The sequence below is a fragment of the Micropterus dolomieu genome, linkage group LG02 (assembly GCF_021292245.1).
Source record: "Micropterus dolomieu isolate WLL.071019.BEF.003 ecotype Adirondacks linkage group LG02, ASM2129224v1, whole genome shotgun sequence".
Lineage (NCBI taxonomy): Eukaryota > Metazoa > Chordata > Actinopteri > Centrarchiformes > Centrarchidae > Micropterus > Micropterus dolomieu.
The window spans coordinates 14,287,338-14,312,206 of record NC_060151.1 but is presented as its reverse complement, the minus strand read 5'-3'; the positions used below and the strand labels follow the sequence as shown (position 1 = coordinate 14,312,206).

The following is a 24,869-nucleotide window of genomic DNA, read 5'->3' as shown; positions in this document are numbered from 1 at the left end:
ATATCTTTTTTGTGCATGTAATAGGTTTGCAAAGTGAAAAAAGTCCACCCCAAAGGGAGTTCTCATCTCCCACAGAAAAGTCTGCTCTGAACTGCTTGAAAACAGCTCGTTTGTAGTCCAGCTGTTTCCCTTTCATCCAAGCAAAATGTGCATCATATAACGCTCGCCAAGAGGCTAGTCCGACACGCCCTCAAAACACTGATGGAAAAACACTGAGCTGCAGAACACCCCTCCTCTCCCTTCCAAACTTTAGCTACCCTCCAGGTAGTCAATGGACATAAAGTTGTTACTGTGATGTAGAGACAGAGCTCAGTTATAGCTTTATGGATGAAAGATACATTTGTTACAGATTAATACCTCACTACTCTGAAACTCTTGCTCCAGTCTATGTCGCTAAGCTGATAAGGGGATATACAGCTGAACGAAGCTGTGTTTACCTGTCTCTCACTGACCCGCCCTACTCTGCTTCTGATTGGCTAGTAGTCCTTAACTAAGAACTGCGCATGTGCAACTCCCAACAAAGATCTTGTAGAGGAAAGATGCATCACCCTGTAGCTAAAACGAAGCGTTCAACACACAGGGTAAAAAGAGGATCTGGAGGAATGTGCAGTATGACATTAAATATGGTCATATAAAAATTTTAAATGAAACCATCTAAACCTGTTCTGGTACAACCCCTAAATAAGATTTTGAACCTGAAAATGAGCTTATTATGACCTCTTTAAGCAAACATTATTTCATTCAGTTTAGTGAGTAGCCCTTTTTTAGCATCAGTTAACTCGTTTATTGTTACTTTACAATCTCATTAGATGTTTACGGTAGTGCATAGTCTGTTTGCTAACTGGCAGGCTCTCCTGTAGTACTTAAATAATATATTTTTTAGCTTTCTGAAGGGTGTTCGGTGCAACTGAAACAAAAGGTTGTTTCCTTTTTCCTCACACATGTACCTAGAAAACCAAAGCAACAAAAAGAAAGAGGTTTGGCTCAGCATTTCAATCATGAAATGCTCGCTAATATATATGTATATATATTGGCCTACAAGACAAGATTCCATGCTGTTTGAACAATGCTGTAAAACCAGCTTATCCCAGTTGTAGTTTAGAGTTGACAGAAATGAACTGGTTGAGTCATCACAAGAGAGAGTTTGGCTGTCCATCCGAGTTTTTTACCTTTTATACACATTGTTACACTTCCAAATTGTGAATTATGTTTAGAGTTAGTTTTATATATTTTTTTAACCATACAATGTGGGAGCTTTTCTAAGCGGTCTTAATGTTAACAGAAGGGCACTAACAAGGATTCCTGTAGTAAGCTGCTAACAGAAAATATGGGGTTTGTTTATGTCTCACTGAGACCACGACTAAACTCTCTCTGTAAATGTCTCTGTGTAGAATAGAGTTTCCCATCTTTCAAACTGCTGCTTTAAAGAAGAAATATTGCAGCATGGAAAGCAAGGTTTCAATGCAGCATGAATATATTTCACCATTAGCTGGGCATGTGCAAGCCGAGGCTTTAGCCATCTTTGTAAAGCATTGAAATACATTGCAAAGTAGTAAACAAGTGTAGCTACTAGATAGCACTCAGACAGGAATGACATCAGTTGTTCCCATAGCATGAACTGTAGTTTTAAAATACCACCTAACTCTACCATGTAGCTACAATGCTAACCTCACACTTAGAGATCAGGCTGAAGCGTGATATGATAGCAATGCTGCATGTGTTGCTATGTATTTAACCCAGACGCAGTTACTCAGATTGAGTTAACTCGGACACAAATACCATCAAGGAATGGCTGCTCACTGCCATTTTGGAATCGAGAGAACTAAGCCTGTCATATCCACCTGAACCTGCTGACTCTTTTTATTTGTGTGTGTGTGTGTGTGTGTGTGTACACATACAGAGGGAGCAGTAAGGGAAAAGACATCAGCACTATCAAGTCTCTGCGGGTACTGAGAGTGTTAAGACCTCTGAAGACCATTAAACGTCTTCCCAAACTCAAGGTATGTTTACATAGAAAGTGTTTGACCTCAGATTGGAGTTAACAATATAGTATGTTAGACATTTTCAAGTTACTTAACCTGCTACCAGACAGCCCTTAACATTTTTAAAGCAGTTGATGCCACAATTCAGCACCAAAGTACACAAATAATTTCAATCCAATATATTTCTTTCATGCAATAATCAGCATCTCTCGCTCTGTTGTTCTCTTTCTCTATCCTCAGGCTGTGTTTGACTGTGTGGTGAACTCTCTGAAGAATGTGCTCAACATCCTGATTGTGTACTTACTGTTCATGTTCATCTTTGCTGTGGTGGCCGTGCAGCTCTTCAAGGGACGCTTCTTTTACTGCACTGATGAATCAAAAGAGTTTGAGCGCGACTGCAGGTCAGGAAATACCAGACTGCATTTGCCTTGAGCGGTGAAAATGTTCTGCTCACACACATACTTTCCTGATGTTTAAAAACCATTTTAAACACTTCAGGTGTCTCTTCTCCTTGCTCTGCATCTTCAGTATCTACTTAGACACACAAAACTATAGAAATTTAGAAGCAAAACCTTTGCTTTACGCATTGTGCTGATGATGATATGTGTATCTCAGGGGCGAGTATCTGGTGTATGAACGTGATAACGAAGTGAAGGCGCAGAAGCGGGAGTGGAAGAAGTACGATTTCCACTACGACAACGTGGCTTGGGCCCTACTCACCCTCTTCACCGTGTCTACCGGAGAGGGGTGGCCGCAGTGAGTACACGTGAGCATGCACCGTCACATGTAGCACTCATGCTGTCTGACAACCAATGACACTCCCCTGTTCCCTTCTCTTCCTTTGCAGGGTGCTGAAGCATTCAGTGGATGCGACTTATGAGAACCAGGGCCCGAGCCCGGGGTACCGGATGGAGATGTCCATTTTTTACGTGGTGTACTTCGTGGTCTTCCCCTTCTTCTTCGTCAACATCTTCGTGGCTCTCATCATCATCACCTTCCAGGAGCAAGGAGACAAGATGATGGAGGATTACAGTTTAGAAAAGAATGAGGTGAGGAAGGATTAAAGGAGTGAAGGAGGATAGAGATGAAGAGTGTTCAGAGGGTGACCGGAAGGCAGGAAGAGGGAGGACTGTATAGAGAAGAAGGTATACAAAATCATAACAGGATGAGAACCAAACCTTTTTGTTCTTCTTTATTTATTTATTTTTTGCAGAGAGCTTGTATAGACTTTGCCATCAACGCCAGGCCCCTGACACGCCACATGCCTCAGAACAAGCTGAGTTTCCAATACCGAATGTGGGAGTTTGTGGTGTCGCCGCCATTTGAGTATACTATCATGGCAATGATCGCGCTCAACACAGTTGTGCTGATGATGAAGGTAAAAGTCTACATGCTACAAACACAGAAATGGTAATGCACATATAAACATTCTATTAACACACATCAAGAAAACAACATTAACTACTGAGCTGCGGTAGTTATCATTTCTCTCTTTTTGTTTCTTTATCTTTTGCTGTCTGCCCCTCAGTTACAAACATAAACACTAATTAGGTTGGACTTAATCCGATATTTCTGTGTATACTATTTCCTGTGATAAAAAACATTTCAACGGATATGTCTGACTCTCCACTGGGTGAGCTGAACTGTGTATCTCTTTAAATGTCTTAATACTCCCCTTCCTTTCTGTCCCTGGCGGTTTGTGTGTGTGTGTGTGTGTGTGTGTGTGTGTGTGTGTGTCTGTATGTATGTCTTTATTAATGCACACTTATCTGTGTGTATGGCAATCCAATTCCCTCTGTTTGTACTCTGGTCTGTTGGTGTGAACGTGTGCGTTTCCTGCGTGTGTGTTTGTTTATAGTATGACGAAGCTTCTGACACCTATGAAGCTGTGTTAGCCAACCTGAACATAGTGTTTACCTCCCTCTTCTCCATGGAGTGTGTACTCAAGATCATCGCCTTTGGAGCACTGGTGAGTGCATGCGTGTGTGGGTTTGTGTGTGGTGAGGACTGCTGTACTGTATCTTTGTAGAAAGTGCTGAAAAATCAGTTATTATTATTGTTACATGGTATCACTGTATCCACATAGATTATTACTGGTTAGCAGCCAGTGTATGACACTCTCTTCCGCCAGACAGAGCAGAGTCAAAAAGTTGAGATTCGCTCAGCTCATGAGCCAAACTAGAAAAACACTCCAGAAAGATTTTTTACATTTTATTTAGGTCAAAGAAATGTGTGCTTGGCCAACAACTAGTGAAAGCAACACCTAAAATTCTCTGTAGATCCACTGTACCCTGCCTGAAATCCACTCTTAGCTTATAGCCCATGAAAACTGTTGTATTTTGTATTTTTGGGTATTATAATAGACTTAAGAAAAAGTATTTAAAACTACAATAAGCATTTCTGGTGAAAACACAAAAAAAAAGAAATATGCATGCATGCCTGATAATCAAAACAATGTGCAAAAAGACACCGTGATGAAAGACATTGTCAAATTAAATGATTCTCTGTTTCACGTCATGGAGGTGTTCTTGTCTGTCGTGCATTACTGCTTACATATATAAGGAGAAACTGTGGGGAAATATTGAGCTACAAGGTACAAAGATGCAAAGAAACTGCCAGAAGTCAGCAGTAAAGTGTGCAATCATCGGAGCTGCAGAGAAATGGGAGGCGAACAAGGAAAAAAGGGATAGAAGAGATAGTTTAGGGATGAATGTTGGGAAGAGATACAGGACAGAGGGGGGACGATAATACAGTAATTAGAAGAACGAGAGTGAATGACAGATAGGCGGTCAAAAGAGAAGCAAAGATTACAGAGAGGGTGGAGATTAAGCAGGATAGGATTTGAATTTGGGAGATTGCACTCAAAAACACGCACTGCACAATCATATACACAAATAACACCAGGCCTCAGAGACGTCTGCGTGTGTGTCTTTGTGTGTGTGTGTTTGTCAAGGTGCTTTATTTTAATAGCCGCCTCCCTTGCTCTCTTATTTTCCCTCCACTTGTCTAATGCACAGTTTGGCTGCAGGCAATACGTAGGAGAGCAAAGATGCAGACCTCATAAGCATTTGTTCCTCACTATCCCTCTTTCCCTTTGAGTCGTTCTACTTATAAAGAGAAAATGTCTAAATCTATAATAATGTATAGCTGTGGATGAATGTATTTGTGCAGATGTATGCATGGAGTTAATTAATTGCATGTAGGAGAGGGATGTGATACCCTTTTTTTTTTTTTTTTTAAAGCAGAAGGAATTCAGTGTGACTTTGTGTTGATTTTGGTTTATGAGGTGCAATGTTTGGTGCAGTACAAGCTGTCCCTAGCTTGTCTGCTGGCATCCATGCCGTCACTGATGGTTCATTTGTCTTATCTAATTTCTTTCCTGTTCCCGTCGGACACTAATGTGCCTTTTTTTCCCTTCTCATTTTCATGTCCTCTTTCTCTTTCTGTCTGACTTTTATTCTCTAATGCTCTCTGTCTTACTCTTTCTTTCTCTCCTTGCATCGCACATTTCTCTGTCAATGTTTTCTCTGTCTTTTCCTTTCTGTCCCTGCCACATCCATGTTCTTCTACATGTCACCCTCTCGCCATTTTCCCTCTGTCTTCTCTATCCCTCTTCTCTCTCTCTCTCTCTCTCTCTCTCTACTTTCTTCACAGAATTATTTCAAAGATGCCTGGAATATTTTTGACTGTGTGACAGTCCTGGGCAGCATTACTGACATCTTAGTTACCGAGCTTGGGGTAAGTAGCAGGATCCGGGGCATTTGTGTGTAGATGTGTATGTTTGAGAGATCTGTACTGAGGAGTCAAAACTGTAAACAGAGATGATATTGTATTATGTTTGTTGAGCAAGAATGACTGTTTGTTAGCGTTAGCTTCAGCATGTATCTATGGGCTTGTACATCTGTCACATTGTCTAAAAGACATAAAGTAGACAAGACAAGGAGTTAGGGGAGAGCATGAGTTAGAGGCTTCTGTTGAGGCTTGCGTTGCTCAGTCATCCATGAATATCTCTTGAAAGTCTTATATAATTGTCCCAGTTGGTGGGACGAGGAGAGACCAGACTCCAGCTAGCCAGCACTGAGCCACTGAAAGCAAGGCAGGAAGCATGCTGGTACTCTGTAGCGAGCCAGTGAACAGCTTCTGAAAGCAACCTAACAGGCAATCATATTATTAGATTGCATCTCAGGTGGCCAATAGAGGCTGTGCAGTTGTGTCAGACATCTGTTAGTAACCACAGCTGAAGTCTTAAAGGTCCATAGGATATCTGATTGTGCACAATCAGGTAAAACAATTATGGATTAGAAAAGAAATATGTTTCTTATATCATAAATTACAGTAATGGGTCCATTCTTTAACATCATAGCTAAACGTGAGTGGTCTGATTAACTAGATTCCGTGTCCTGAGTTACATTGTTTCTACACAGTGTACTTAATTGCTTTGGGTGTGATGATAAGATGACCAGGTAGTTTGTTGAGCTACCTAAGCAACGTGATATTTACACCTTCTCTGGCTTGGTAAGATGTATTGTTATGTAATGTGGTGACACCCATCATCACTTAAAAACAGCACTAGTTTAGATAAAGTTTTAACTTAACGAATACACTCACAGTTGTTTCAGCTGTTCTTTCCCAAAATAAGACGTCCAGTATGGCTGCCTGAGCTTGCTTTACCAACCAACACAAACATGAACTGAGTATCACTCAAAAAACAGAGGTTATTTTATTTGCCATAATAAGGTAGCATATATCTGCACATGTTTGTAATTGTAAGTACATATATCTGGGGAGAGTGTTATTTTTAAAACCTTTTTTTCTTAGACATTAAAGGTGAATTCAGACAGAACAGGATTTTTAGATGATAATTCTACTTCATATATGTACAAAGATGAGAGAAGAAATCAGAGACACACACACTTGTTTGTTAACTCAGAGATTTCACTCGAACAATTGGTACATTGCCTGTTTTAACATGCAGTGAAAATGTATTTGTGTTCTGTCTGAACTCACTTTAAGAGCTGCCTTAAAGTGCTGAACACATGCTGAATTACTGGTAGACCTGGTAGGAATGCAATACATAAACTGTATTTAAGACATGTAGATCTCTCTTGGATGACTTTGATCCAAAGCAGTTTAAAATGGTATAACCAAGAATGATAAAGTCAAATTTGTACAGTACTTGCCAGAACATATTCAAGAGCTGGACAGCCATTATCAGGTGCTGTGACCTACACACTTTACCTACCAGTTCTGTCTGAGGAAGCAAGGGATACCAATGATTCAAGCCCTCTCAAGGCTTAGATTGATTCTCCAGACAGATTCTAGTAAATATTTCACTTACTGGTTGTTTCCAACAATCGCCTGTTGTCTTAATCCTTGGTATCCCTGCTACATTTATGGATGTAGAAAATCTGCAAACAGAATCTTGCTGCTGTGCTAACTTGTCTCTGTAATGACTGTTGATTTATTTCTTGTTTTTATCTTTTTACATGCTTTCTTTAAATCGTCCACAAACTTAACGACGATCTACTGTAATCTACTTCGCCCCACCCCCTTCTCCCCCCAACACCTACTACTTCCTGCGATTCCGTCCAATCAAAATGCACTATGAATCCTCTGTGTCCACCCATGACTACTGGCTTGGTCAATCTCTCTGGTTGTTCTTCGAACCAACCAAATATCCAAAAATTTGCCGCTATAAACCATATGTCTGCAACATCTACATGTAGATGGTTTGTAATTTTTTGGAGATCTTATTTTACTGCATCTGTTTTAACTGCATCACGGCCAATGTTATAGTTGTGAAATGTGCATGTTTTGCTTGACCCCCACCACCCCCAACCCTCGACTCTTAAGTGAGCACTAAATTTGTAAAAATTTTCATTTGTTGTCCAAGTTAGTTAACCTCTCGACCAGTCACTGTATCAATTTACATATTTAATTTAGCCATACATCTCACCCACACCGTCCTTTACTGAGAACTAGTGTTCAGTTTGTGAAGGATTGGATTATATAAACTGGATTAGACTGCTGCATCTATCCGTTGAGATTAGCCATTCATTGTATACAGTATGCACACACACACACAAACACAACAGTGACTGGGAGAGCATTTCCAGTAACGGAGTGGATCAAAAGCTTTGCCCCTGGCAGAGAGAACAAGTGATGCATGCAGCCCTTTGCATGTCTTTGGCAGGAACCCTTTATTTTCACAACACACATACACAGAGCAATGTGAGACATGCTGTATTGTAGATGGAACCTGCATGTGCCTGCTGCCAGCCCCTTTTGAGCACCTCAGTTGCACTTCAACTGCAATCTTTCCGTGTTTTTTTTACTGTCGTACGTGGTTGAAGAACTCTGCATTACCAATTTCACATAAATAGATCTTTTTTTTTTATGAAAGAAAAATGAATACGCTTCCTATTCAAAAATCAATTGTAATTGCCACTTAAATGTTTCAGCCCAACTTTAAAACACAGTTTTTAAGGCACACAATCACACTGATGAGATGGAAAATATATGAATATAAGATACAATAACCTTAGTTGGTCCTTCAACCACCGTCTTGCTGCTATGTAGCTGTGTCATCTTTACAGGATGTCACATGACTTGTAGCCAATCCTGTTGGATGGTGCATCAACTGCCATTAGCTTTACCGGTTTGCCTCGTCTTAGTGCACATCTGCATGCTGAGGGCTTGCTTCATTTTAAAATAGTGCATAGTTTGCCTTGAGAGAATTAGTGCATTTGGTTGTCTTCCAAGGGAACGTCCTGACATCCCTGCACTTTAACTACTCACCATTCCTACCACAATTACTACTAAATAACCCAATTGGATGGAACTAGTTAGATTTGGATGATTTCCCCTGTGTTGTATGGTTTGGTTTTGCCTAACTTAATGGATATGAAAAGCTTGTTGGAGCCTTGCTGATTTGAGTTTGGTTTGCTTTGACTTGTTTGGCTCCTGATTCTCTTATTTGTATTGAGTTTGAATCTCCCTCAGTTTTGAGTTTGACTGTTTTTTCTTAATTCTTTTAAGTTTTGGTTGTCTAAAGGAAAATTGTTTGCACACTTTGCACTACAACTAACTACTCTTTCCGTTTATTCCACCCCACCCCACCCCTTCACCTTTGTCTATTCTTCACTTTTTCTATACCTTCATATCTTCAACTTCAACTTCCAATCATAATCCTTTCTACACTCCCTCTCTATCTGTCTCTCTCTTTCTCTTTCTGTCTCCCTTTCTCTGTGGTTATATTGTGTCTGGACTGTAGGATAATTTCATCAACCTAAGTTTCCTGAGGCTGTTCAGGGCAGCTCGTCTCATCAAGCTGCTGAGACAGGGAGAAACCATTCGCATCTTGCTCTGGACCTTCGTTCAGTCGTTTAAGGTTTACACTCAAATATACATGCATAACATGCTCAAAAATCATGTATTAATATTTTTAGATTTTTATTGATTTTACACAGTACACATACTATTGTGTATATAGATGCTAGGTGCAGGCTCATATACCATTCATAGTGCCCTGATATGTATCAAACTTAATACCAAACGATGAATGTGTCTTTCCTCAGGCACTACCTTATGTCTGCCTCCTCATTGCCATGCTGTTCTTCATTTACGCCATCATTGGGATGCAGGTGGGTGAGCGCCTCAACCTAGTAATTGCTATAGTGCTTTTGGGAAATATTAAATATATTTTATAGGATAATGATGATGATGAGGAGGAGGATGAGGTAGAGAAGGAGAACGAGGATGATGATAACAGTCGTAAAAATTTGTTGCATAGCGGGAGGAGGAGGATGATTATGGAAGTGGTGGCTATAGCATGTGTGCAGTAAAGGTTTTAGACTGTTAAAGGCCAAAATTGTCAATCATGAGCAGTTATAGTTTGATTTTCAGTCTTAACGTTATGATGTATTCAACAGCTTTTTGGGAATATTGCTCTGGACGAAGAATCAGACAGTGCCATCAACCAGCACAACAACTTCCAGACTTTCGTACAGGCTCTCATGCTTCTCTTCAGGTACTTGTGTGTGCATGTGTGTGAGAATCTGTCTATATATACAGTGTTTATTTGCAAAACATTGTTGTCATCTAAACACACTAGGATTTTTGAATAACCTTCTGAAACCAGTTGTTTTGGCACACTTTATACTCTAGTCTTTGTGTATTTTAGGAGTGCCACGGGAGAGGCATGGCACGATATCATGCTGGCCTGTCTGGGGGGTAAGGTGTGTGACCCCTTGTCAGGGAATCCAGACCCAGAGTGTGGCAGCCAGTTTGCCTACCTCTACTTTGTCTCCTTCATCTTCTTCTGTTCATTCTTGGTGAGTACCAGAGGTAGAAAGTAACAAATTACAATTACTCATGTTACCGTAATTGAGTAGTTTTTTGTGTACTTGTACTTTTTAAAGTAGTTTTTTAATCTATAATTTTACTTTTACTTAAGTATGTTGTGTTTAAAGTATTGTACTTCGCTACATTTTCAATCACATCCACTACTGAGTAAAAAAAAAAAGTGCAGGAAAAACATGCTACCACTTTGGCTTCAAGTGCAAGAGAACCATAATGCAGTGTGAGCTGTGAAAAATGCTGTATAAAGTTACTGCAAATGCAAACTGAACATTTCCTGCTGCTGCAGCTTCACATTAAAAGCATTTGAAGATTCAGTGTCTAAGATTTAGTGGCATCTAGTGGTGAGGGTTGTAAATTGCAACCATCTGTCTAGTCCACCACTGCCCACTAACCTTTCAAAGAGCGTAGGACAGCTACAGTGGCTGACACAGCACAAAAGGTGTCTCTTCTGAGACAGCAGAGAGAAGCCAGTCAAGAAATGAGGTTTCTTTAGGTATATTTAATAAGAATTATATTTACTTAATTATGTATTAAAACTATATGTTATTGTGACTTGGCCACTGACAGATAACATGGAAAATGTGAATGAGTGTGAAACATTATCACTGTTTCTGCACCACAGTCCATTATAAACCACACATTAGATAAAGTTTACACAAACCTTGTCAAGGGAATCACGTTCATTCTCTCTGTGATTATGGACCATCGCCAAAACTGCCCGCCAGCAATAATATCTGGGCCGATGCTAGGATAGCAACAAAAAATATAAATAAATGAATACTTTGATAGCAATGCTAAAATAGATCTCAGTCATGACAGCAACAGTTACTCACATAATCACTTCCTCTTTAGTGGTTTTACCTACAAAATAAAACCATGAGAAGCTCATTTACTGCAATGCTGTTGTTGGAGTTGAACTGAGCTTTTACTTTGTGAACGACATTAAAAGAGTCTGTTGCCTGCTTGACACACCTCTGAAAGAGCCATCAGAAAGCGTGATTCTCCTAAATGTCCTCTGCCTGGAGATACTGGGGTATGTGAAAAAGCGTCTGTAGGTTGACGGATGTAGATCAAACACCGAAACACAAACACTGCAGCACATCCCGTAATGTAAGAAACAGTCGATGCAGAATCCATTTGTTAAAGAGAGAAAAAAAAATGTCCAAAGGCACAAGTCCTGCACTTTATCAACTGAGCTAACCAAACACCATTTTAATGGAAGTCGATATTATGGCTTATATTCTCACCCACCATCTAACCATTGAAAATATTGCTCTAATGCAAAACTTATTTGCCAACCCCTGCAGTATATTATAACTAATTCTTCTTCTTCTAACGTACGTATTCAACGTGGTGATGGGTGTCTACACTGCCTGAATTCCACCAGAAGTAGAATAAGAAGAACGTAGTGACGAAAAATGCTCTGTAGCGCTGTTTGTCCGTTTTCAGATACTATAGAAACATGACGACGCAACGTGGCGATGTCAATGGAAGTGGGACCTGTGGTTATGTAGATATAAATGGCTCATTCTAAGGTAATAAAAACATAACGGTTTATTATATAAGGTACACCACTGAAAACATAGTTATGGATCTTTACCTGGTCAACAAGTTGACCTTTATTTTCAAGTAGTCGCAGGAAATGCAATTGTAAGTGAGATTAGCGCTGACCGCTCTCATTCATCAAAAACGTGTCTACACAAAAAGACAACCGCCATTTTCAACGGTTTTCTGAAAGCGGATCAGTTTGAAATATTGCAGTGAGTAATGCAACAGTCAGGAGCAGACACCGTGAGCTGTTAGATAAAGAGCTGCTTGCGAACAGCATAAAGTCAGATCATGAGTGCTCACATAAGAATGGAAAATACCAATAACTGCCCAACAATAGTTTGTTTAGCTGCCCCAGACTTCTGTGCCCTGTGGTCATCTGTTGTTACCACCAGTAACTGCACAATAACGGCACAGCTGCATAATAGCATCAAACCAGGTTTATTAATATATCATGCCAATCAGAGTTACATTTACAATTACACATTTTAACCATCACTCCTCAGTGAACTGCCTCCTTGGCTGAGCATTTTGTAGTTAGGTATGCCTATGTAGTAACCTCTGTAGATTTATCCTTATGGATTTAGGCCTACCCCGTTTTTAGGAGTCTGTTCACCCTGATATAAGCTAATAGAAATGTTCATTTTGCGAAAGTTGAACATATCAAACAATAATATGCCAATTATTTTAGGTTAAAAAAAGTAACTAAGTAATGTTTACTCTGAGTAAATTTTAAATCAGCTACTTTTTACTTTTGCTTGAGTAGATTTTTATACCAGTAACTTTACTTGTATTTAAGTAAAAGTTCATCAAAGTAATTGTACTTTTACTTAAGTAGAATATTTTTGTTCTCTTTCCACCTACATATTCCGACAGACCTCATCTTCGCCCTTATGGAGCTAAATCAAGGCCAAATGTTTTGTTAATTTGAAAATACAAACTGTAATAGAAAAACTAAAACTTGCTGCATCCAGGCGCACGAAGTACAGTTGCAGCAGCAGCGAGTGTGTGTTGGAGAGAGATGCACACAAAGATAACTGTTGAATTTGCTCTTTTCTTCATCTCTTTACAATTCACTTGTATTGACTGCACTATTTTGTTAATTTTTACTTCTTTCCCTAGGTATTTATCCCATTGATGCCATACGTGCTATTAGCTCTTACTAGTATTTATTGCTTCTCTTACTAGTATCTATTGTAACTTGTAGATCTCTTACTGACTTGATGCTTTATTGATGCTTGTAGACTGTTCCTTAGATGTAAGCCGCTTTGGATAAAAGTGTCTGCCAAATGAGTAAATGTAATGTAAATGTAGTCTAAAGAATAACTGAGCGATATGCCCTTCTTCGATGTCTAAGGTTGTTCTGCAGCTCTTAGTTACAGCTCGGTTCATGTATGTGTTCATGTGTGCACATGTCTAGATGCTGAATCTGTTTGTTGCCGTCATTATGGACAACTTTGAGTACCTGACTAGAGATTCATCCATACTGGGACCTCACCACCTGGATGAGTATGTCAGGATATGGGCGGAGTATGATCCTGCTGCCTGGTGAGTGGTAATGTATATGCACTCAGGTGCACATACACATACGTACACACAACTGTAATTTGTCAGGCTTTGATATTGACACGATACAGCTTTTGTGACTACCTAATGACATAGTGAAAACAAAAGTTATCTCCATAAACAAATCATATTTTGTTTGCACCAGTAGTCAATGTGAAAACACAAAGACATTACTTAAGATCTGTATATTCCTTGTGCGTGTTTTAATATGCTTGTTCACACAGAGCAAGGCCCAAGCGAAGAAATCAGTAACTTCTCAACAATACTGTAACTGTGTTTTTATTTATTGTGCAAAACATCAGTACAAAGTGTTTCAAATGGTCTACAAATAGTCAAAAAATTGACAAACAACAATAACTAAGCATAAGTGTCAGCTGGTACAGCAGAATTTTCTAGCTAAACAGCTGCAAGGGGGCTGTAATGGATATGAGTATAACCTTATCAGGCATCTGGTTATCCCTCTGACACCGTACAACCCCTCCCTCCTCCTCCTCTTCCTCCTCTTTTCTGTAAACTCTCCTGAAATACCTCCCCCCTTCTGGAATCTGCATACTGCTAAAAAAGACTGAATGTGGCAACGTCTACACTCCAAACAAAGCTCCCCTGTCCAGCTCTTAAATGTCTTCTGTAGACATGCTGCGTTTCATAGTATCTGTATTCCAGCGCCTGTGTGTTGCCCTCTTGTCTTGTAGACTGCACATAGACTGCTCTAAGGGAGACGTGGGAAATCAAAGGAAAAGGGAGAAGAAATAAGTGAATGGAAGGATGGAATGGATCAAATTAACAGGAAACATAGATAAAAGATTGAAAACAATGATAATGATGGGGTGGTGATGGCGCATATATAAGATGCTTACCTTTGGTGTGGGAGACCCGCGTTCGATTCCCACTGTGAGACATCCACCATTGTGTCCCTGAGCAAGACACTTAACCCCTAGTTACTCCAGAGGCGTGCGACCTCTGACATGTATAGCAATTGTAAGTCGCTTTGGATAAAAGCGTCAGCTAAATGAATAAATGTGAATGATAAATGTAAAGTGACAATATAAGAGAGAGATTTAAATAATTGAGTACAGGTTTTCAAAGGCTAAACTCTATGGTTTGTATACCTTAGAAATCAATAGAATTTCTTTTAGAAATGTTTATAATTGTATGTTTACAATATGCTGCAGACAACTGTTACCTTTGCTGCTCATTGTGAGAAAATTCCCTTTTCCAACCCAACCTTACTGACTATAACATGGGCACCATTGCACTGGAAAAAGAGGACAGGGAACAAAAACACAGCCGTTCAGGCTGATACATATATTTAAGAGGGAGGGGATCCCAACACAAGCAGCTATTAAGCATGTAGCTGTTTACCAAGCACATGCTTTTCCACTCTGTTTGCAATTCCTTAATTACATCATGAACACATCCAGTTGGACTGGAGAGAGGAAAGAAAGGGCTGTCGAACTAAGGACAAGGAGTAAGAGAAAGAAAAAAACAACAGAATAAAAAGAAAAAGTTAAAAGTTAAACCGTATTGGCAGTGCTAAGTACCACATTTAGCAATATGTGACGTGTGTAGAGTGTGTGAGTTTGCATAGGTGCAGATGTTACTACAGTCTGTGTGAGTCTATAATGTACAGTAAAGAAATTGTTAAGCATTTTCAGATACTGTGAATTTGTCAAATTTGTGCTCTTCCTCCCAATGTTCTCTCTTCTCTCTGGATGTGTGTGTATGTTTGTTTTTTCCTGTGTGTACGCGTGTGTTTCTTAACTCCCTTGTATTCTTCTTGCAGCGGGCGCATTCATTATAAGGACATGTACAGTTTATTACGAGTTATCGACCCGCCTCTCGGCTTAGGCAAGAAATGCCCCCATAGGGTGGCCTGCAAGGTTTGACTTCCATTCAAACAAAATCTCTCAACCACAGCATCCAGGAATGGAGTGAATGCCGCTTTATTTAATTTTTTTTCGTTTTCATTTCAATTTTACAACTTCTTTTCCACCATTATCGACTTGCATTCTGACCTGCTGAGAGAATGTGCGGGACAATGCAGACACCCAGAGAAGCATGTGAAATGCACTTAGCGAAATGAAAAAAAAAAAACATTAAGATGTTTTACCACACTGTAAAAAAAACAAAAACTTTTTTTTCTGAATATTCTTTTGTTTTGCTTGCTGTGGAGCCATGGCTATAATGTAGCAAGCTACGGTTGCCCACTGTAGTGTTGCATTGTTCTTGGTTTTTGGGGGTTGGGGGAAAGACAGAAACTGCATTGACACCCCTTCCTCTTCCTCCCCTTTCTCCTGATCGGAGCAGGAGCAGCTTGGTCCCTGCTGTCAAGCTCGGCCCTGCTCCTCTGTGCAAACACAGTATCACACACACACACAAACACACTCACACACACACGCACACAAACATATATTTGTCCTGCTTGCACAGAATTGTCTTCTGATACTAGAACATTTACTTCTTAAATTTCAGTCCTAATCTTCCTCCTGTTGTCTCCCTTCCCTCTTTCATCTGTTATGTACTCTCTTTTTTTTGACAAATTGTTAGAGAGTACTGTTGCTCATAGAGAAGCCCCTCAGCCACAGTTTCTCCAAAACAGGCCAATAACCTTGTCTTTCTGTTGTTTTGTTCTTTTACTTTGTTTTGTTCTCTTTTTCTCTCTTACTCTCCTTTTCTCTCTCAATCTCTGACACTGATCCTCAAGTCTATTCTCTAATCAGTCTCTCTCTCACTACATATTTTTTCCCGTCTTCTCTCTCCCTCTCTCTCTCCATCTCTCCCTTCTTTGTGCATTTGTTAACGGGGTGGTGGCACTGGCTGATGATGCAGTGGCAGGATCAGATGCAGGGAAATGTATGACATGCTGAGGCACATGTGTCCTCCACTAGGCCTCGGGAAGAGGTGTCCAGCACGGGTGGCCTACAAGGTCAGAAAGGACCCCATCTTCACCTGAGTCTCCTATGGGTGTCGGGGAGGGGAGTGGGTGGGGTCCAGGAGGGAGGGGCCATGGATTTAAATGCTCAACGTGGTGTAAACTTTAGTGTCGTTGTTTCTTTGGTTCTGTTTCTGTTTCTTTTCGTGGAAAGTGGGGGTGGGCTGGTCAGTGTTGTGGAGTTGTGTGGTGGTGTGGGATTGGTGGGCGGAGGTAGCAAGACAATTAGGGCACAGTTTAGGTGTGGCGGGGGGGGGGGTATCCACAGGAGGGGATGAGAAGAGGGACCTTCTCAGCTCGTTTGCACCGTGTACGTCACTTTCACAAACATGCATATCCCATACACATTATGATCAACAGTGTGATGTTATTCTGCAGCTAAAGTGATAGTAACATGTATGCGTGTGTATGCAATTATTTAAACATCTAAGTACCAAAAACATTACAGATATTGCTTAATTAGACAAACATTTCACACATGTAGGTGCTGCTAAACACACACACTCTTACACAGAAACATGCGTGTGCAGAAGGGCTTGGAAGGTCCTCTAGACTTATGTCCTCTGACTCGTTCCGTCCTGTGGATGGGGCAGACAAACACACACACACACACACACACAATGAAGTCATATCAACCTGCACATAGATATTATGTGATATTTCTAATGGTAGAGAGAGCAGAAGGGCTTGTGTCAGTGATGTGTTTTCCTCAGAGAGCCTTTGGTTGCCAGAAGTAGTTATTTTTCTGTCACCCTTCATGAAGCAGCTCCAAGCCCCCAAGCAGTCTTTACTATCTGCAAGTCCAATCTTCTCTTTGTCCTTTGGTTCTGTCGTCAATGCAGTTCTATTCTGTTTCCAGCCCCCCCCCCCCCCCCCCCCCCCCCCCCCCCCCCCCCCCCCATCTCTGCAGATTGCTCCCCCTCCCCACACATATATACATTCCAACACCCGCCTTCTGCATGGCTGATAACCCCCACCACCAACCTCATGCGCAGACCCCTGTCTGTAATATAACCACCTGCAGACGCAATTGATCTTACACAAATTGTAATTGGAGTACATATATGCAGATTGATAAAAACAAATGTACCTTTATGTCACCACACATCCGTGTAACACTTCTTGTGATCAACGTGACAGTCTCATTAAAACATCATTGGCAGATCACTGTGAGCCTCAGGGGGCAGCCGGCCAAACAGCCTGAAGGCACAGGAGATCACTCCATCACTAACCATTGCTTTACCCACCATCTTCTCTAATAGACCTGGGGCAAATAGTACAGACATTTTATACTAATGACTGTTCCATATGGATGGTGCTTGAATATGAGTGCATTTTATAAGAGGTTGTCAGTCAGTGTATACCAAACTCACTTTTATAGGCTGGTCCTGTAAAGAAATCTCCATTAATCTGTCTCCACTTGATTACACTAATAAGGGAAAAAAAATTAAGACTGCCACCTGTGTGGAGTAAAATGTATTATTTGACCCAGGTTTCTCCACCTCAATCTCTATTTCTTTCACAGTAAATCATGTGTTTATTTTTTTACCTCAACCTTACATTAGATGGCCTCTTTCTCTCCTCATCCTTTTTGGTTTTACCCTCGCAACATTTTATTCCTAAAAGCCTCCTCCCTGAACTAAAAGATAGACACTCAATCCCCCTGCCCAACAACCTAACATGTGTTACATGCATGGTTTTGGCAAAACTTCCCAGACATCCTAATCTGCCCCTTAATAAATATTACTGGAAAATTTTCCAGAAGGTCACCATCTGTGTGTCTATGCCTAACCTCCCCTACCATTTTCCCTAAACACCTTGCCAATGAGAGAAATCCAAACCTTACCTTTGACCTTCCAAGAAGTCCACAGAACAATGACCCATCTAGCTCCACTGCTTTTAAATCTGAATGTTCTCTGTCCTGAAGAGAGACAGCAGAGCCTTCAGGCAGGACTGCTTTTTTAACAGACACAGCCAACTATGTAGTGATGTTTCTTTCTTTGCATTGTTTTGTCTTTTGTCTATTTTTGGTCATACATGCTCCAGCTCATAACCTATTAACTTATATATTTTTAATTATGTTCTTTATCTATATATTTCCCTTAAGCCTTCTCTTTCAAGTCTTATCATATCTATTTTTTTCTGGCAGAAGAAAAATTTCTTTTGAACTCATATGTCCTACATATACCTGGATTATGTTCACCACAATCCTTTAGCATCTTAGCACCGAAACAACACTTCTGTCGTGGCCATTTTTTGGTTTCTTCTTCTTTCTTTTTCCACAGAATGCTGCTCTCTCTCACCTATTAACCCTCTAAGTCTGTGCCCATTTTTCACACATTAGTCAAAAGATAATTAGCGATGGAGCCAGTTGCTCTATCATATCGGCCTAGCCCTGTCGTCTACAAATTTTGTTATTCCCTCCAGTAACAGCCACATTAAAACAACCCACAAACTCATTTCGATGTCGCCAACAGAGGATGCTTTCTGTGTACGGCTGTGCAGCTGCTTGTCCTGTGAGGCATATTGCGTGTGCATCGCATGCTGCATGGGGGTGAGATGTGCAAAAAGGGTTAGGAGGAATTGAGATCAAAAAAAAAGTTTTGATGGATGGATTAAAAGAGAAGATGCATCGGGATGTAAGGGAAAGCATGATATGCTGCATGTCTGGGTTGTCGCTGTCTTGTGTCACCAAACACACACGAACGTCACTCTGTCATCTGTGAGTTGGTGTGTGTCTTTCTATTGTCTGTTTCAATTTTAAACCAACAAGACCTATAAAAGATCAAACCAATAAATGAAAACCAAAAGTGTTCCCCTCCCTTGGACTCCAGTGGTTGTTTTTAGTTTATTGGTTTATCATCTGGTCTGTGTTGTTTTCACTGTGAACCTCCAAACCTCTAGGGGGAGCTCTGGATAGTAGTAGCTGCTGCTCATCCTGTCCGCTTGTCTCTTCAGTGAAGGCTCAAGATTGCCAGTTTAACCAACCTGTGAGGTCATTTGGATGTCTAAAGTTATACATAGACAGCATTACAGTCAAGAAATAAATTGATAAGTTGAGGGACGAATCTGAAATAAAAAGTCTTCATTTAATACCTCTGCACTCACAGGTAAACAAAACAGATTAAAATTTGTGAATCTGTTGCACTGAAAATCAAGGATGCCTAATTTGACACTGGTGCTGAGTCTGAGCCATTGGTTACAGGCAGGCCAGACAGACCAAGTCAGTAGAGCCTGCTGCAGATGCTATGCACAGCTCCTTCAACTTCCTTTACCCAACCACCCCCCACCCCCTCTCCTCTCCCCCCTCCTGCCACCAACTCAATGCCCCTCCCCCACCTGTCACCTGGAGGTTCCACATACATGGCCACCCCACTTACTTCCTGATTTTCTCACTGTTCACCCTGATTGGCTCTCCCACAGAGACTGCTCCGTATGGATCTGCCTGTGGCCGACGACAACACGGTCCACTTCAACTCCACTCTCATGGCGTTGATCCGCACCGCGCTGGACATCAAGATTGCCAAGGGTACGGAAGGTTTGGAATCCCTCCTACCTCCTTTGCTCCAATTTTCACATGCTTTCTTCTCCTTTTTCTTATTTCCCCCGTAGTGCTAGCGCTGTCTGAACCCAGAAACCTTCAGCTCTTCCTGATGCTTCTCCTACTGTAGCTTAAGTATAATGTGCTTTCTATGGCAGTAGATGTGTGTGTGTGTGTGTTGCCTGTTGCTAATTTGTGTGTGAGACTGAAGGTTGAGATCCGGTGGAATCGAGGTTCTGTCACTTCATCTTAAAAATTGCTTGTGTAGAGTTATCAGTGCAATTATAATTTGATCATATCTATTATTATTACCTTACTAATAAAAATATATGTCTTCTGTTTGTCTTTGTTTTCATGTTTGTATGTCCTCTCTTATACTTTTTTGTATCAATCTGAATGGGTATGAATGGTTTGTGTACGGTTGTGTGTATATGAGGAAATTTTTGTTTACGTGTCCATGTACTTGGCCATGCATGTCCTTGTATCTATATATGTGCGTATGTGTCTGTATGTTTGTGCGTGTGTGTTTGTTGAACCTGCTCAGGTGGCATTGACAAGCACCAGATGGATGCAGAGCTGAGGAAAGAGATGATGGCGATCTGGCCCAACCTCTCCCAGAAAACTCTGGATTTGCTGGTTACGCCACACAAGTGTAAGTTGCAGAGTGTGGGCGGGGGCGCAACAATGTGGCTTGGATGCAGCCACCCTGTGCCGCCCAGTGCTCCAACGATGTTTCTCTTCACGCCACCCGAGGAACCGCTTATATCAGCCAGTCTCTCTCACTGCTGCACCCTCTGATACAGCAGGCACATTAACCCTGCACACCCACATACCCCAACTATATGAAGACTATGTGAACATGAAGAAAAAAAACACAAGCACTGACAAAGCACAGGCTGCATGGTAGATGCAAACCAACTACACACACACACACACACACACGCACAACATCCTAAGTCCTGTCCTTTCTTTCAGCTACAGTAACCAGAATAGACCCACCAAGTCCCAGACCACACCGCTCCTCCACCTCTCTGTGCCTGAAATCAGAGGGTGCCTCACTATAGATCAACTCTCTATAGACGTCTTTTCACTTCAGGGAGTCAGCTGTGTACACTATATGGCTGGCTGTGCTTGAGAGAAATACTGTATATTATTACACTGAGAACAAATGCACAGGTGCTAACTCACTAGTGGCATAATTGAGGATGTGAAATGCATGAGATTTGCCATCAAAAGAGCTAGGAAATGTATTATGTATTTAGCATAATTTACATAAAACTCCACAGAAGTCATTGACAGATATCACAGATTTTATAGAATGCCTTTTATTTTTTAATGACTTGGTTAAATTTGTGTTGATTCTTGCAATCACATGATTGCAGATTCCTGGAGCGAATGAATTTATGCTTGATCTGTATCACAATGAGATGCTTTGATTGCAGTATTTTACCTGTTACAAATATAACTGCTCTAGAGTTAATCTAACAATTAAAAAAAAGATAATAATAAAAAAAGATAAAGTAAAAAAAAATCAATCTCTCTGTGAAAAGACTAATTGCTTTATGTTCATGTGTGTGTGAGAGTCCAAGTGTGTTTCTGTGTTTGTGTGCATGCCTCACCCCTTTCTACCATACCTCGCGCTCAGGGTCCATTCCAAAAAGGTCTAATCTTGCAGGGTAACTTGTCATTCTCTCAGCAGCGACAGACCTGACAGTGGGGAAAATCTACGCTGCTATGATGATCATGGAGTACTACCGGCAGAGCAAGATCAAGCGCTCACAGGCTCTTCGGGATGAGCAGGTACTGCTGTCTCAAGGAGAATAACACTCTACTCAGCGTGCATCCAACCCTTTAGAGTGGAAGGCAGACTGACGCACTGAAATCAAGGCTGCAGGGCTGTAGTCCCATTCATATAGGCCTGGGCTGTGACAACCTCTGTACTGACCTAGGGAGGAGTCCTCATTCAGTTACCAAAAAGGCAAAATAGCAAAAACAGTGCTGCCATCTGCTGGGCAAGGTTTGGTACTTCCGGCTTTTACAGTAACAGTAGCATTGGCGTGATGCAGAAAACATAACTCATGCTTTTAACAAAATTTTAAATGCTAATTTACTAGATGATTTATACAAACATGTTGCAGTTATTTAGAAGTCTATATAGAGACTGCAGGGTTTGGTTTTAAGCAGGCTGAAGTGTTGTCACAGCCCCTAATGTGCCCATGCCTCAACATGATGGTACGCAATGGCTCCTGTCACTGAGCTCGATTCTTTCCCATGTCGACTGCTTGTAAAGACTCTGTACCTCCTCGCTCCTCATCACCCATGCTTGTAACCTTGGACTGTTAGATTTGCATTATGATATTGCTGCACCTACTGTTCACGCTGCCCCTCGTTAAGAAAGTGAATGCTTTCAATGACAGAGCTGACCAGCCTCCACATTAATTCTGCTGTGTTGAATGGTCCTTAACAGGTTTATACAGCCAGCATGGACCAACAGAAACATTCGGAGAGTTGCATGTGCAAAAAAAAAAGACTCGTTTTAAGATTACAAAGATCAAAAGATTGTTAAATGGAAATTTTGATTGTTAATTTTCATATAACTTGCATGTGTTAACAGGTTAATGACCACTTAGAAATTGTGAAAGGTGGTTATTAGGTAGTACTGGTGAAACTTCTTAAAGGGGTGACTAATAAATGAAAATGAATGTAGCATTTGTCCCATCATGCATTTCACCTGCTGAATGTTCCCCTTCACAGGATTGTTGCAGTTTTTATCTGCCATGTTGTCCTCCACCCCCCTTTTGAACAAAGCCCCTCTTTATTCATTTCAATTCCACTACTGATTTTCTTCAGCCACTATTTAGATCTATCATCCGATGAAACCCTGAATGATTGCTGATCATTCCCTTTGATTCTACCCTGAGCTCCAGACAGAGTGGGTGAATTCCAATTCCTTATTGGACCTAAGGAAGCACTCTAATGGACCTGGATGCCTTAGATGGTTGCCAGGTCCCAGAATGCCACCCGTCTCTTTCTCCTGCTAGCTGCTGGGCATCAGTTGCTCAAGAACCCCCCTCCATCCCGTATTTTTTTTCCTCTTCCATTACCTCTCTTGCCTCACCTTGCTTCAGCCAACAGATCCCTCTCTGCATCCCCTTTGTACCTGCTCTTCCCCCCTTCCCTCCATTTCCCTGTCAGTCTGCCTGATAGCTGGCGGCGGCCATGTTGTATATCTCACACAGAATCGAACGCCATTACTGTTTCAGCGCGTGGAGCCACCTTCCCCCACCCAGGATGGGGGTCCGGGACTTAACAACGCACTCCCTCCACCTGAGACAACAGAGACTGTCAACAACCTGTGAGTGGCAGATTGTTGGCATGTTTGACTTTACAGGAGGTGGTTTCTTAAAAGCAGAACAGTGAAGGAAGATCTGTCTGTGACGGTTTGTTTGTGTGTGTGTGTGTGTGTGTGTGTGTTTGTGTCATAGGCCAGTGGAGGGGGGGGTCCCGGAGAGCCATTCATGGGTGACAGCTCGTGCTCAGGAGATGTCCCAGAAGGCCGGCAGCTGGAGCCCTGAGGGTCACCCTGAGGATGGCCTGGGAAGCATGACCAACTCTCAGGTAGAAAGCTCATACACACACACACACCCAGGACCTCGCACCTAACAGCACACACACACACACACACACACACACACACACATACACACATACACATACACACACACACACACACCGAGTTTGTGTGAACAAGTATTCAAAAACATGATCCATTCAACGTTTGTTTTTACTTCCATGTCATTGCTACCAAATGAACTCCCAAAGAACCATTGAGAACACTTAAATGGTAAAATGAACTGACCTTCATGCAGTTACAGATTGCAACTCCCTCTCCACTGAAAGGGGGGCACCCTTATGTATAACTTCCAAAGGCATAAGGACATCAGGTTTGTGTTCCCCTTCATTATAACTGAGGTCATATTAGAAATACAGCAGCATCTTGTCGATCAGGGCATTGACTTGCTTCTTGTTTCATGTTTTTACATTCTCCATTCCAGTCCAATCAGTATACTCAATATTATCTTATGCTAATGGTTTGGGAACACTTGTCAGTAGTTGTGAAAATAAACAACATTATTCTTAAATATAGCATGTCCTGTGTAATCTGAAGCCACCTTGGCACAAAACAGTTCAGAAGTTCAGAGGTCATACTGTCTATGCTGATTCTACTCAGTAGGTAATTTTCATCTCTTGCGATCTCTCTTACCTCAATTCGTCAGTTAGCATTGACATGGTGTTAATACTTTCTTTGATTAATTCCATCTATCAAACCTGTCTCCACAAAGTTTTTCTTTTTATCTTACAGAATTTTTACTTCACCGTACATTTCCACATGTCATTCAGAGTCAATCTTGCCTCCGTCTACAGAGTGGTTCATGTCTCTGTCATCATGCTGTTAAACCTCTGTGCTTGTAGACCTCCTGGAGGGACTGACGGGTCTCTGTATCAGTCAGCCCCGTGACATAGCCACTTCTCCATATCAATCCACAGAGGTCTGGAGAAGTTTAAACTCAGTAGTTGGATAGAAGAGAGTGGCTGTTGGCTTCATTCAAACTAGTTTCAATGATAACCTATAGTTTGCTAGATACATAGACACGAGGGAAATCAAATCATTAAACACAAACAACAACAGGTGATATGTAAAATAAAAAACGCTTTTTTAATTAAATTTTTTATTAAATGGGATAGCTGTCAATCCATCTCAGCTGATGACTGAAATTTAAATTTAAACAAACTTAAACAGAGGTGTGTCTAAGCAAGAGGCCAACAGCCCAGCTGCCAGATTTGGCATCACTTCTCAAGGTATTCTTCAAATAAAATAAAAAAATAGAATTTGGCACATTTGTACAGGAAGACGATTCATAATTTTTACACAACCTTA

General features: G+C 41.1%; 1 protein-coding gene across 1 annotated transcript in view; it reads left to right on the top strand.

The window, feature by feature from the left end:
- cacna1aa (calcium channel, voltage-dependent, P/Q type, alpha 1A subunit, a) overlaps window positions 1-24,869 on the top strand; it is a 75,992-nt gene that overhangs the window by 40,308 nt on the left and 10,815 nt on the right. Inside the window, exons 28-45 of the mRNA XM_046076087.1 lie at window positions 1,901-2,000; window positions 2,223-2,383; window positions 2,598-2,738; window positions 2,830-3,031; window positions 3,196-3,360; window positions 3,841-3,951; window positions 5,637-5,720; window positions 9,256-9,372; window positions 9,560-9,625; window positions 9,914-10,011; window positions 10,165-10,315; window positions 13,312-13,439; window positions 16,287-16,383; window positions 19,813-19,927; window positions 20,475-20,582; window positions 21,630-21,730; window positions 23,170-23,285; window positions 23,416-23,548. Of these exons, the coding sequence (XP_045932043.1) occupies window positions 1,901-2,000; window positions 2,223-2,383; window positions 2,598-2,738; window positions 2,830-3,031; window positions 3,196-3,360; window positions 3,841-3,951; window positions 5,637-5,720; window positions 9,256-9,372; window positions 9,560-9,625; window positions 9,914-10,011; window positions 10,165-10,315; window positions 13,312-13,439; window positions 16,287-16,383; window positions 19,813-19,927; window positions 20,475-20,582; window positions 21,630-21,730; window positions 23,170-23,285; window positions 23,416-23,548 (2,194 nt within the window). The remainder of the gene's footprint in view (window positions 1-1,900; window positions 2,001-2,222; window positions 2,384-2,597; window positions 2,739-2,829; window positions 3,032-3,195; window positions 3,361-3,840; window positions 3,952-5,636; window positions 5,721-9,255; window positions 9,373-9,559; window positions 9,626-9,913; window positions 10,012-10,164; window positions 10,316-13,311; window positions 13,440-16,286; window positions 16,384-19,812; window positions 19,928-20,474; window positions 20,583-21,629; window positions 21,731-23,169; window positions 23,286-23,415; window positions 23,549-24,869) is intronic.